The 13,843-nt window shown below is 56.2% G+C and overlaps 2 protein-coding genes across 2 annotated transcripts in view; one reads left to right on the forward strand and one right to left on the reverse strand.

The window, feature by feature from the left end:
- The first annotated feature begins 366 nt into the window (after window positions 1–366).
- On the forward strand, window positions 367–8,187 carry BBC3 (BCL2 binding component 3). Its single transcript, XM_044922241.1, has 4 exons — window positions 367–380; window positions 3,082–3,370; window positions 4,828–5,018; window positions 7,087–8,187. The coding sequence occupies exons 2-4, from the start codon at window positions 3,097–3,099 to the stop codon at window positions 7,201–7,203; spliced, it is 582 nt and encodes a 193-aa protein (XP_044778176.1). The 5' UTR covers window positions 367–380; window positions 3,082–3,096; the 3' UTR covers window positions 7,204–8,187.
- A 3,711-nt stretch (window positions 8,188–11,898) lies between these two features.
- SAE1 (SUMO1 activating enzyme subunit 1) overlaps window positions 11,899–13,843 on the reverse strand; it is an 80,803-nt gene continuing 78,858 nt past the window's right edge. The window contains exon 9 of the mRNA XM_021681187.1: window positions 11,899–11,979. Coding sequence (XP_021536862.1) covers window positions 11,959–11,979 — 21 coding nt within the window. The 3' untranslated portion in view covers window positions 11,899–11,958. The remainder of the gene's footprint in view (window positions 11,980–13,843) is intronic.

A 13,843-nucleotide genomic window follows, 5' to 3' on the forward strand; every position in this document is an offset into this window, starting at 1 on the left:
CAGGGGAAGATACGCTAAGATCGGGCGGGGCGGGGCGGGGCGGGGCGGGGCGGCCGCCGAGCGGGCCGGGGATCCGCCGGGCGGCCTGAGACGCGGCGCGAGCCACATGCGAGCGGGCGCCTGGCGGCGGCGGCGACTACGGCGACGACGGCGGCGGCGGCAGCAGAATCGGCGGCGGCGGCCACGACGCGGACACGCCTGCAGCCTGAGCGGGAGCAGCGGCGGCCACAGCCACAGCAGCCGCCACTGCAGTTAGAGCAGCAGTAGCCGCCGCCGCAGCAGCAGCCGCCGCAGCGAGCGGCGCTCGGCGGGCGCGCCCTCTCGAAGGAAGCCGCCCGCCCCCCCATCACCGCCCCCTCCGGCGTGTTCATGCCCCCGGGGTGAGTGTGCGCACCCCGAGTGCCCGCCGGCCGCGATTGGCCAGGCCGGGTGGGCTCCCTGGAGGAGGTGGCAGGAGTGCGCTGGGAGAGCAGTGGGGGCGCGCTGCATCCCCACACCGTGCCTCCCTCTCCCCCCACCCTCTATCCCACGAACGATCCTGGGTTGGGGTCGCTGGGCGGGAGGCACTAAGGGTCCGGGAGCGCAGGTGCCTCAGCGGTCTGGCGGGTTTGTTTACAAACAATGGGGTGCGGGCTCGGCAGCGCCCCCTGGCGGCCAGTGCGGGCCCGGGGAAGTGAGTCGACCCCGACTGCCCCGGCCTCCGCAGTCCCGGAGGGGCGCGCGCGGGGTGGGGGGGCGGCTTGTAGGGGCGGCCACACCCCAGGCGCGCGCCCGCTGGGGGCGGCGACAGGGGGCGGCTCGCGGGCCGTGGAGTCTGCGGCTCCTGCGGGCGGGGGCTGCGCCCCAGCAACAGCCGGTTATTGGCCCCTCGTTCGTCTGGCGGGCGGGGCAGGCGCACGTGGCGGCGGCGGGGTGGGGGGGGTGTGCTGTGACAGCAGAGGGGGGCGTCTGGGCCCGCCGTGGGAGCGCGCGTGTGCGGGGTTGTGGATCTGCAGGTGTCTCGCCTGGGTGTGTGCGTGTGTCTGGCTCCGAGTTTGTGCTGGGGTCTGCAGGGGGTGGTGGTGTCCGTCCAGGGGAATGTTGGGGCTGCGGCCTGTCGGGGTGTGTGCTTGAGTCCCCATGTGTGTTTGTGTGAGGTTCTGTCTGTGCATGCCGTGCCCGAGGGACGGGTGCTGTTTATGTGTGGTGTACCTGTGTGTGTGTGTGTGTGTGTTGTGTGCTCTGTGAGAGTTGTCTGTGTGTGCTGTTTGGGGGTGATTCTCTGGGTCTGTGTTGCCTGCGTGGGCTCCGGTGTGTGGTTGGAGTGTTTGTGTGTTGCTTGAGTGAGCTGTGTCTGAGGGTCTCTATGTGTGTGTCTTGCCCTATGTGCTGTGTTTGTGTGTGCTTGTGTGTCCTGACTGTGTGTGTACTGTGTATATCTCCAGGGCATGGGTCTCAGCTAAGCGTTTGTGATGGTGTGCCTGCTGAATGGAACCTCTGTTTTCTGTCCAGGTGCGTGTGTGAGTTCTGTGTGTGTGTGTGTGTGTGTGCATGTGGTGGGGGGTGTCTCGGTCTGTGTTTGGCTTGTGTGTCTGGCATCCGTGTCTGGGAATTGAGGATCTCAGCTCTGCGGGGTCTGTGCAGTGGTCAGTGGGTGTTGCTGGCAGCCTCTTGTAGTGTGGGGCTGTGTCTGAGCCTGTGTGTGTGTGTGTGTGTGTGTGTGTGTTGGGTCTGAGGGGCTTGTCTCTGTGATCCGCTGGCTCATGTGTGTCATGTGGGCTGCGTGTGTGGAGTGTTTATGTCAGTCACGTGAGACTAGTGTTTTCTGTGGGTGCTCTAGGTGTGCGCGCCACCACTGCTGTGTGGGATTAGAGTTCGCTGGGTGTGTGCGTGTGTGTGTGTGTGTCCGGGGCTGACAGTTGGTGATGGTGTTTTGAGGTTGGCGGAGGAGGGTGAGTTGATGTCTGCTCTTTTGCATCTGTGTGTCGTTGCTGGTGTGTGTGGTGATGCATCTGGGTCTGATGACAGGAGTCCGCGTGTGCCCACTGTACATGTGTCCTGGGGTCTGAGGGTTGGTGGCCTGGGGGGGGGGGGGGGGCGGTTTCGAGTGTGTTGGCCTGCGTGTGTCCATGGATGTCCGTTTGGTGTTGATATTTGTGTAAGTCCTGAGGTGTGCAGGTCTGACCTCGTGGGTGTGTATGTGGGGGGGGGAGGGGCATGTGTGTCGGAGAAGTGTGCCGGTGCCCAGGTAGTGTGTTTCTGTGTTTGTGATGGCTGCATTGTGTGTGTGTGTGTGTCCACGGGCATGCATATCCACAGCGGGTAAGCGTGTGAGGTTCGGACAGTTCGTATATGTGTACGCACGGGGATGGGGGGGTGGGTTGTAGCAGTCAGTCTGCATTGTGTATACACTCTTCTCATGGTCTGTGTGTATGGGTATGTCCACGTTTTGGTCGGGGTGTGTGTGTGTGTGTCCTGTATTGGGTAGCACTATCAGAGACTGGAACCATTTCTGTGCAAATGGGAGATGAGGGGGGAGGTCAGGCTGGCCAGTCCTGAGTGAGTCCTTCCATGTGTGACATGTACCCTTCGCACCTCCCCCCCCCAACTCATCTTTGCCATTTGGGTCCCGCATGAGTCCCTGTGTGTGCGCATCACTGTGTTCCGGAAGTTAGCCCCACCAGCCCATGCCCTGGGTGACTCCCAGGCTGGGTGAGTTTGTGTTTTGAGGCTGTCTGCCCTCCTGCACACACACACCTGACAGACTCCTCCATCTGGGTCCTGTGTGAGCCCTTGGGCTTGCTGTGAGAGCCGTCCTGTGCCTCCTTCCTTGTCCGTCGTGTGCATGGGAGGCTGTCCCCACCTGGGCGGCCCTGCGTCAGACCGTCGGTGGGCATGTGTCTTGTGGGGCCTTCACACCCGCCTACAGTGTCCCATCTGGGCCCTGTTTGTTGTGGGAGCCTTCCCTGCCCCCCCAGATGTGGTGATAGCTGTGTGCAGGAATGGGGGTGTCCTGTGTACCCCAGGTAGGGTGTGTGTATTGTGGGGCCCTGGTGCCCCCGGCACTGCCTGGCTGACTGCACCTCTCCCCCTGTCCTGCAGGCCCCAGGGAGCGCCATGGCCCGAGCACGCCAGGAGGGCAGCTCCCCGGAGCCCGTAGAGGGCCTGGCCCGCGACGGCCCGCGCCCCTTTCCCCTCAGCCGCCTGGTGCCCTCGGCCGTGTCCTGCGGCCTCTGCGAGCCCGGCCTGCCCGCCGCCCCCGCCGCCCCCGCCCTGCTGCCCGCTGCCTACCTCTGCGCCCCCACCGCCCCGCCCGCCGTCACCGCCGCCCTGGGGGGCTCCCGCTGGCCTGGGGGTCCCCGCAGCCGGCCCCGAGGCCCGCGCCCCGACGGTGAGTGCCGCCCCACGCCGGCGCCCCGGGATGATGGGAGCCAGGAAAGAGACACTGAGGAACTGGAGAAGTGGGAGCGAGTGGGGGGAGGTGGCGAGCCGGCCGGGCCACAGGGAGGGTGTGGCCAGTGTGGTCTTTGTGTTGCAAGAAGCAGGAAGACGGAGTGGGAGGCCGGGGGTGGGGGGAGGCCGAGTGGGAAGTCCCTCTTGGAATCTGACTGCAGTCCCCGAGTTGCAGCCCACGGCCTTTTCCGGGCCCGGGGCAGCAGCTGTTTCCCAGCCCCCCTCCCCTAGTCTGGGTCTCCTTAACCTCCCCGAGGACTGTAGTTGGAGAGAGCGTGGGCAGAGCGAGAGGACTGTCACTTCAGGACTTGGGTGGGGGGGCGGTTGGCCTTTTGCCTTTATCTGCATCTCTGGCCAGGGCCGCCCCTCTCCGCAGTCCGGGAGGAGGAAGGAGAGGGGGAGGGGCCATTGTGTGGGGAAAGTGGGGGTGGGGGAGGCGAGAGAGTGGGAAAGTGAGTCTTGGGGAGGGAAGGGTTAAAGGTCCCCTACCGGATGGGCTGTTAACCCTGTGGTGCCCTGCTAGCCCCATCCCGGCGAGCACGCTCGGTGGCAGGGAAGATTGTCCTGCTCTCCCTCTCCACCCCAACCCCTCACCTTGTCCCTGGAGCACCACGGAGGGCAGGGGAGAGAAAACTTCCCCGGCTGGGTTCCCTGGCAGTGGGGGCAAGAGGGGCCCCGATTTCAAGACCACAGGCCTAGGTGTGGAAACTGAGGCCCCGATTTTAGGCCTTAGGATCCCTCTCACCAGGACCTGGTGTGACTGGAGGGAGGCAGAGACTGCGGGGCGGCTCAGAAGGGGGTGGGGCAGGAAGGCATCTCCCGAATCCCAGCCCCCCAGGGCCCGGGCTCGCTCGGAGGCAGCCAGTCTGGCCTTCTGGTCTCCGTGCCCCTGCCACATCCGGGGGTGTGGCTTCACTGTGGTTGGACACCAGCGGGCAGGAGACCTGAGGCTTGTGACTGGGTGTAGTCAGTCGCCGTATCCCTATGTGACCTTGGGCCACTTCTTAGGGTGGGCCTCAGTTTCCCCATCTGTTAAATGGAGCCGCAAAATTTGGTCCCGTTTTGGAATAGTTGGGTCGGATAAGAGGGAGGACTTCCAGACTAACACGGGTAGTGGGGTGGTAGCTGGCTAGGCAGGTAACCCCCAGAGAGGCCTCCTCAGGACCTCTTCATGCTTTCTGGTGCCTGGGGAGCAGAAGCTGAGAAATCTGGCTTTAGGAGGGGAGAAACGGAATCGGTAGAAATGAGGCGGGGAGCAGAAAGGAAATCGGGAGGCTGGAAAAGGGAGAAGCGGGCCCTGGCTAATTGGTCCCTCGGGGCCACCTCAGGGCCTACAAGGGGTGGCGGGTGCTGACCACGCCCCCTCCCTCCCCCGCCCCCCCCGTCTTTTCCCAGGTCCTCAGCCCTCACTCTCGCCGGCGGAGCAGCACCTGGAATCGCCGGTGCCCAGTGCCCCGGGGGCCCTGGCGGGCGGCCCCACCCAGGCAGCCCCGGGAGTCCGGGGGGAGGAGGAGCAGTGGGCCCGGGAGATCGGGGCCCAGCTGCGTCGGATGGCGGACGACCTCAATGCGCTGTACGAGCGGCGGGTGAGTGCTGGGGGCGGGGTAGACGGCAGGTGGGGCTTCCCGCCCGGGAGGGGGCTGCGGGCGGGCCCCGCCAGATGTGCGGCAGCTGCTGCCCGGCGCGGCGGGGTCGCGCTGGGGACAGGCAGGTGGGAGGGGCGGCGGGCCCGCGGACCTGCCGAAGGGCCCGCGCCGCGGCTGGCACAGGCCGGGCGAGGGCCGGGGCTGCCTCGAGCGCCGCGGCGCGCCCGGGGCCCGCGGCCGCGGGGACTGAGGGCGGCGCTCAGCGGAGCGGCTCATATATCCCGGGCTATTTATAGCCGGTGAGTCAGCAGCGGCGGCGCGGCCGCACCCGCCCCTCCCACCCGCCGGCGCGCGCGGCCCGCAGCGCGCCATACAGCTTCCCGGGCGGCGGCGGGCGGGCCCTGGAGCCCCGCCCCCGCGGGAGGCCCCGCCCCAGCCCACGCCTCGGCCTCTCGTTAAAAGAAAATCTTTGAAGCCTATGGCTTAGAACAGAGAATAACAAATATCAGGGCGCCGACCACCCAGCTCTGTCCAATCTGAACATCACACCCGCAGTGCTTGCTTATTGAAAGAAACACAAAACCCGGATGTTGTCAAGCCCCTTGTTCTCCTCCCTGACCCTCTCCTCCTCCCCCTTTCCAAAGGACACCTCTCAAGTGGGCATGTCCCCTGACTCCGCAGGTGTTGATTCTTTTACTACCTATTTATCAGGCCACAAACAATGCTTAGGTTTGCGGGATGTTTTTGGCTGCATATACGTGGTGTGGTGTGTCCCTCTCCAAACTTTTCCCCCCGTATTAGGCTTTGAGATCGATCCATGTGGGCAAAGCAGCTTGTAGTTCCTGCATTTCCCCTGCTATGTAGCATTCTGTTGGATCAACACATAGTATCCTTGTTCATTTTCTCATTGATGAATATTTAGGATTAAAAAAAAAGAATGCTTCAAATTTCATTGGCTTGGGTTTTTGTGTGGTTTTTTTTTTTTTTGGTTTTTGTCTCTTTCCAATGATGCACATCTGCAGTGCACTTGTGTGTACCTCTGGAGTAGATACCTGGGTGCTCTGCCCACCTCAGCTTTACTAGATGGTTGCTAGCTTGCTCACAGAGATGACTGTGCCGGGCAGCACCCCTCAGCAGTGAGACATTGGCAGGCTTTCCAACTAATGCCATTCTGACGTGCCCCCTTTGCCACCTCCTGGCTGCAAAAGTTGGTGGGGAGTGATGAGAGGGTGGGGATTGGTACAAGGCATCCCACAGCCTGGCACCCACTAGGATCATCAGGATGGTTTATCTGACTTTGTTCTCATCTGTCAGAAGAGTTTCTCATCCTTTCACGGGGATGAGACTAGGTGGGCCCTGCTTATTAGCAGCGGGCCTGGCCATGCACTCAGGATAGGGAGTGGGAGAGTGCTACAGCTTACCTTTAATTCCTACTGGTGGGGAGTCTTTTCTTCTATGTGGCTTCCTTCGTTCTCACTTGCCTAGCAATTTGGAACTGAGAGGGTCCTAGAGGCCACCCCAAGCCTTCATCCTATCCTGTTGCTGGAAAGAGGGCAGGGGTTAGCTTTGCCTGGATATATTTCTGTGCAGCCTCAGCACAGAAGGTGAACTGTGGTTCCCAGGGCCTGTCCTTCCACAGATCGTTCTAGAATCACTGAGACTATGGGCTCCCTGCTCCCTTCTCTCTCACTTCCCAGCCTTTGAGGGGAGGGCAGGACAGGGCGCCATCCAGCCTCCCCCACCCCCGCAACCCCCCAGCCCTGGCTGACTTTGGTTGGGAGACTAGGGGAGCACTTGCTGGGCACAGGCAGTGCTGAGGGCATTCGGTCCACATCCTCTCTGTCCTGTTCTGTTCTAGATGAGGTCACTGTCCTCGAGGTGACGACGTGGGCCCAGGTGGTGGGAGGAGCTGGGATTTGGACCCAATCAGCAGTGATAGTACCTACTGCTGAGGGTTGGGGGAGATTGTAGGACCATGCCTCCCTCCTCGCTGCCCTTGGGCCTAACCACCCACGTGCCTGGGTCCCCCTGTGGCACACTCACTCTGACTTCTTCTCCCTCTCCCTAGAGACAAGAGGAGCGGCAGCGACACCGCCCCTCACCTTGGAGGGTCCTGTACAATCTCATCATGGGACTCCTGCCCTTACCCAGGGGCCGCGGAGCCCCGGAGATGGAGCCCAATTAGGTGCCTGCAGCCGCCCGGTGGACGTCAGGGACTTGGGGGGCAGGACCCTCCCACCTCCTGATGCCCTGGCCAGCGCGGGGGACTTTTTCTGCACCATGTAGCATACTGGACTACCAGCCCTGCCTGTCCCAGGGGCAGGCCAGGGCAGCCACTCCAGCCCCAGCCCCGGCCTAGCCTGGGTGCACTGATAGGAGATGTGGACTCCTGGGTCCCTGGCTGGGAAGCCAGGGGAGAGAGGGCTGACGGACTCAGTGTCTGAAGGCAGCGGTGACGGAGAGGGTGGGGACGGAGCCGCCCGCCTCTGCCGCCCACCACCATCTCAGGAAAGGCTGCTGGTGCTGGCTGCCCGTTCCAGCTGCAGGGGTGACACTGGGGCGAGTCTCCCTCCCAGTGCTCCTTCACTTTGGGCCTGGCCTCAGGCCCCTGGTGCTTCCCCCCCTCCTCCTGGGGAGGGGGCCCGTGAAGAGCAAATGAGCCAAACGTGACCACTAGCCTCCTGGAGCCAGAGAATGGGGTGGGTCTGATGGCTGCCCCAGCCCAGCGCCCAGCCATCTTCCCTGAGCCAGCCGGCGGGTGGTGGGCATGCCTGCCTCACCTTCATCTGGGGGTGGCCAGGAGGGGCCCAGACTGTGAATCCTGTGCTCTGCCCGTGACCACCCCCCGCCCCCATCAATCCCATTGCATAGGTTTAGAGAGAGCACGTGTGACCACTGGCATTCATTTGGGGGGTGGGATATTTTGGCGGAAACCGCCCCAGCCTTAGTCCCCAGGGCGAAGCGCTGGGGGGAAGACGGGGAGTCAGGGAGGGGGGGAAATTGCAGAAGAGGGAGGAGTCTGGGAGCGGGGAGGGAAGGCCCAGCCTGTAAAATACTGTATATGCGCTGCTGTAGATACCGGAATGAATTTTCTGTACATGTTTGGTTAATTTTTTTTGTACATGATTTTTGTATGTTTCCTTTTCAATAAAATCAGATTGGAACAGTGGATACTCTTTCTGCTTTCTTTCCCCAGTGCCTGGCCGGGTCCAAGCCTCTGTGACCTCTATCTGGGATGAGGTGGGAGGTAGGAGAGGCGGTCCACAGAGCACATCTGGCTGTCCAGCTGTATCCAAAGGGAGGCTAAGGAGCACGGGCGCCACTGTATATACCCAGGCCTCGTGCCTCCCTACACAACTCCCATTAAAAGCAAAGCCCTATCCCAGTACTAACCAGGCCCGACCCTGCTTAGCTTCCGAGATCAGATGAGATCGGGCGCGTTCAGGGTGGAAGGGAAAAATGAAGGGGGTAAATCGGAGAGGGAGACGAAGCATGAAAGACTATGGACTCTGAGAAACAAACTGAGGGTTCTAGAGGGGAGGGGGGGTGGGGGGATGGGTTAGCCTGGTGATGGGTATTAAAGAGGGCAGGTATTGAATGGAGTTCTACGCAAACAATGAATCATGGAACACTACATCAAAAACTAATGATGTCATGTATGGTGATTAACATAATAAAAAAAACTTACTGGACAACAACAACAAAAAAAGCAAAGCCCCATGAGGGCAGGGCTTTGTTTTGTCGTGTTTAAGAGTTTATGTTTAAGTCATCTCCACACCGTGGGGCTCGAACTCACAAGCCCGAGATCAAGAGTCCCACACTCCACCTACGGAGTCAGCCAGGACCCCAAGGGCAGAGAGGTGGGTTTCTTTGGTGCTTTATCCTCACTTTATCCCCACTGGATAAAATTATGTCCTGGAAGCTCCACATTTACTGAATGAATGACCTAGAACTTCTTCAGAAGCACCACCACGAGGAGTCCTGGGGCACATGTTGGGAATGAGGCTGACCTTGTCCCCGCCCTGGTGGCGGGAGAGCATCTCAAGCTAAGATCAAAGTGGGGTTTCACCCATGCGGCTGCCCTAAGGCCGAACATGCCGCTTGGCATAAAAAGCCTGTGGTTAATTAATATAAGAAGGGGAGCTCCTACTGCTATCTTCCTGAAAACAGGGCAAGCGGGAAAATGCTTTCCTTATGCCCTCTCCTACACGACTAGCGCAGACACAGGTTTGGAACCCAGCTCTGGCCCTTCTGATAGTCCTCACTGGTAGAGGGGAAATTCAGGGGAAAGGGCCCTTCTAAAAGATCACGGTAGGGGTGCCTGGGTGGCTCAGTCATTAAGCGTCTGCCTTCAGCTCAGGTCATGATCCCGGGATCCTGGGATGGAGCCCCGCGTCGGGCTCCCTGCTCAGGGGGAAGCCTGCTTCTCCCTCTCCCACTCCCCCTGCTTGTGTTCCCTTCCCTCTCTCGCTGTATCTCTCTCTGTCAAATAAATAAATAAAATCTTAAAAAAAAGATCAGGGTAAATGGGCAGGATCACTTTGGAATGGAATTTGGCAGAAGCTTGTCAGGCAGAGGATGCGCACATCTATGCCAGCAATCGCCTTCCTGGGTGTCCTTCCTTAGAAGTGCATGTGCGCAAGTGTCCAAGGGTTGGCAACTCTCTAAATTCTCCAACAGCAGTCGAAAGGGTCTCAAGTCTGCTTTAGGCATGCAAGAGAAAAATAGCGGGTAGCCGGATGAACTAGAACTCTATGAATAAACAACAAGTAACGGTGAGAGAGAAAGAAGAAAAAAAAAAAAGCAAGTAGCAAAATGATGGCAGGTACCTGGGTGTTTTTTATATTTTTCTCCATATTTTCCATCGGGGCTTAAATGCTGCACACAGAGGCCAAGGCCCCTGGCCAGTGGGGGCGTTCACACCCAGCTGTCCGGTGCCCAGCAGAGGATGCTTCCTACTCGGGCAACCGACGGCTTTCCCTTTCCAGTAACCATTCGTGGAATTACTGATATGGCTGAATTAGGTCTATAGATTTTAGTATTTGTTTTCCCTTTTCATTCCGGTTTCCTCTCTCCTGCCTTCTCTTGGATTGTTTGAATGCTTTTTCCAGTTCTTTGAGGTTTCGCTCTTGGTAGTTCAGTCTTTAGTACTGCACACACGCGTACCTCTTTCTCGGTCGATTCAGAGTCCGTATCGTACCACTTCACTTCCATTGTAGAACCCGCCACCGCTCGGGCCATGGGTCCTTTCCACTCCTCCCACCATTTTGTGCTGTCGTTCTTGTTGTCACATGACCTGAGCCGAAGGCAGACGCTTAAACGACTGAGCCACACAGGCGCCCTTTAACTTTTGCTTTAAAATCATATAGATTTCAAAGAAATGAAGAGACCAGATAGTCTTTAGAAATCTTTCCCTGTGGGGTTACCATTTCTTCGATGCAGCCTGAAGTTCCAAGTTTCTCCTGGGATAATGTCCCGAAAGCCTGAAGAACTTCCATTAGCATTTTGTATAGTGTATTTCTGCCAGTGACAAGTTCTCTTAGTCTTCTTTTTACTTGTTTTCACTGGTTATAGAATTCTGGGGTTGACAGTTTTCCTTCAGCCTCTTGACGATGTTGTTTTGCTGTCTCTGGCTTCCGTTTCTGGAGAAATCCAGGATTACCTGAATCATGGTTGCCCCACTTGTAATGTGTTGTTTTTGTCAGGCTGCTTTCAAGACTTTATTAAAAAAATCTTTGCCTCTTTTTTAGACTGGATAATTCCTATTACTATATTTCCAGTGCACAAAGTCTCTCATCCCCATTCTGCTATTAGGTCTACCAGTGGATCTTTAAAATTGCAGATACTGTATTTTCAGTGTTAAAACGCCCATTTTGTTAACATCTTCTATTTCTCTGCTGAGACTTAGATTTCAACGTTACACAGGTGTTTTCCTTTTACCTCAGTGAGCATAGTTGTAATAACTACTTTAAAGTCCTTGCCTGCTAACTCCAACACTTGGTTGGATTTTTGTTTGTTTTAACGTAGGCTCCACACCCAACATGGGGCTTGAACTCACAACCCCGAGATCAAGAGTTGCATGTTCTACCCACTGAGCCAGCCAGGCGCCCCCCCAACACTTGGGTTCTCTTGGTCATCTTGTCTTTTCCCTTGAGAATGAGTCCCATTTCCTTAATTCTATGTATATTAGGTAATTTTGCATTGTGTCCAGATTACATTAACATTGTAGACATTATGGATTCTGTTATATTCCTCCAAAGAAATGTGAGAGTTCCTGTGGGGATATTTGTGTTTGCTAGACTCAACCTGCTGCAGCGGGTGACAGTGTAAATCTGGATTTCTTCAGTCCTGCTTGGAGTTGGCCCACACATCCGTAGCCTGGTGGTCAGCTAAAGACTTGGGCTGAATCTATACATGTCACTTGGGGGAAGGGAACTTCCCTGGCACTCTCCGTTCCAGCTGCTGTGGTTCCTCGAGGCTCTGTCCTCTGGTTCTTCAGGCCAGTAAGACAGCTGGTTTTCTACCTGAGTTTTGGCTGCCTGGTGCAGTGCCAGGGAATGCAGCCCACCCTTGGGCTAACACTGTAGAAAAATGAACACAAACCAGAAAACTCATCCTGTGGTGGGCCTTTCCTGCAACTTTCAACTCGCCCTCTCCCCCAGATCCACCTGCTTTTGATCACTCTCCAGAGCCTTCTGGTAGTTTTGGGGGTTGTTTGTTTTTGGTATTTTGTCTAGAATATATAGTTTATTTGCAGGGGTGTGGTTGTCTGTTAGAAACGTACTCCACCACACCAGAAACAGAGCTTCTGTATTTTCTTTTTAGTAGACCTAGACCGATTATTTTTTTAGGATTGAAAGTGGGGAACCCTACTCCACTATCCAGGGTAGATGGAAAGAGTCAGAGATCCAGGGACAAAGTCAGAGATGTCCATATTTTATCAGCAAAGTCCAAAGGGCTCCTAATAAAACAAGAGAAGGGGATCAGTTGTTCCAGGAGGAAAGGAAACATCTAAAGTCATCTCTGTTGGCCTTCTCTCTTGGAACCAAGGTGCTGAGCGGTCCCACGACTTGGCAAAGCGGACGCTCAGAGCACCTGGCAAATGAGGTCCAGAGCCGAACCTCTGCCACAGGTGAACTGTGCTCCCTCTAGCCAACTAATCCCCAATTTGAACCGGCACCCCTCACCCACCTCCAGTAATCCCACCCTGCAATGGTTGCTTCTGGAAGGGAGAGATTTACTTTTCATTGTTTATGTTGTTTTTGCTTCCTTAAAAACTATGACTGTGCATCTCCATAAACCTTTCAATTCTGCACTACACACACCTATTATCTGTCCAGACAATAAATGACATGTAAAAATGCTACCATGCTAGTCTTTTGGAAGGAAGCAACATCTCAAATGCACTTATATACTCTATAACTGCGGCCTCGGGCTTTGGGGAGTCTTTCCCAAGTGTGTGCAAAGGAAACCAGCTCAATGTCACTCAACAGCAGACTGATTAAATAGCTTATGGTTCATCTGTGGTTCTGGAATTCAATGCACAATGCATTGACAAGGATCTCCAAGACATAGTGAGAAAAAGCAAGTTGCAGAAAAAGTTATGCATAGTAGCAGCTAACATGGAGCAACTTCTACTCAAAGAATGTATTCATTCAATTCCCACATTAACAGAGGAATGTACTGCTATTACCCCATTTTATATATGGGGCAATGGAAGCACAAAAAGGTCACCTGCCCAAGGTCACACAGCAAGTGATATAGTCCGGGCTTAAACCTGACAGTCTGGAAAGATTCACTGTCAAACGCTGCTGAGGTATATATGAAAGTGGATACAGCTAACATATCCAAAAAGCATCTCCCATTTCTCTCCAAAATCCTGAGTTTAGCTAGGAAGTCAGCTGCTCCTGCTATGTGGCCGACGTTGAGCTGCCAGGCCCTATAAGGCAGTGGGGAGAAGTCTTTTCACCCCTATAGATATATAATGCTTGAATGTTTTACTATGAGCTTAAAAACAAAATCTATCTGCCCCTCTGGATCCAGCTGAAGGCCCTCCCTCAACACCTGGGCCACCCGGGCCTGCCTGATGGTTTTCAGTGGCGACTACTAGGTCTCAGGACCTTGTGAAGGCAAAGCCCTAGTCGCTAACAAGTAGTGGCGCCACTAAATACATGTCCCCTAAGTGTCTTGCGTAAAAGTCTTCCCCATCAGCCCACATTCCGTCCCTTACTCGTTGGATCAGGCTGTTCCCTCATCTGCAGTGTGAGCACGACAACAGCATTGACCCCCATGGGGCTGCTGTGAGGATTCAAACAGTTTAGCTAAAGTGCAAGTACTCAGAAAGGTACCAGGCAGGCAGTGTGAGTGTGTTAGCTATTATTAAACTCTTTTGACTTGCCAACTCCAACCTAAGCCTCCATTTTTCCATCTGCAAAGGGCAAATAGGGCATACCTCAACAGATACACACACCAAAAAATATGCAAGAAACTGACCAAAAGGGTCTGCACTGCAAAGGGAAACCACAGAATGTGGGGCTCTGATGGGACCAAGAGCTTTTTATTGTAATTTTTTACCTTTGCATGTGTTATTTATTTTTTGAGTAGCACCTGTTCCACTAGAATCTTCTGAGGCTTCAACTTAACAGAGTTTGGCTACTACACATCATACACAGACAATATTCCACAGACAACATAAGTGGGGTATGGAGTGGAGAAACCTGGCAGCCCCAAAGACAGCCCACTTCCTTTCATTTGGTAACACTAGCATCCCAAAAGTATTTGTTACCTTCACAGATTAGATCCTCCTTCCCAAGTAGCTACGTTAT

This window comes from Neomonachus schauinslandi, chromosome 16 (genome assembly GCF_002201575.2).
Source record: "Neomonachus schauinslandi chromosome 16, ASM220157v2, whole genome shotgun sequence".
Taxonomy (NCBI): Eukaryota; Metazoa; Chordata; class Mammalia; order Carnivora; family Phocidae; genus Neomonachus; species Neomonachus schauinslandi.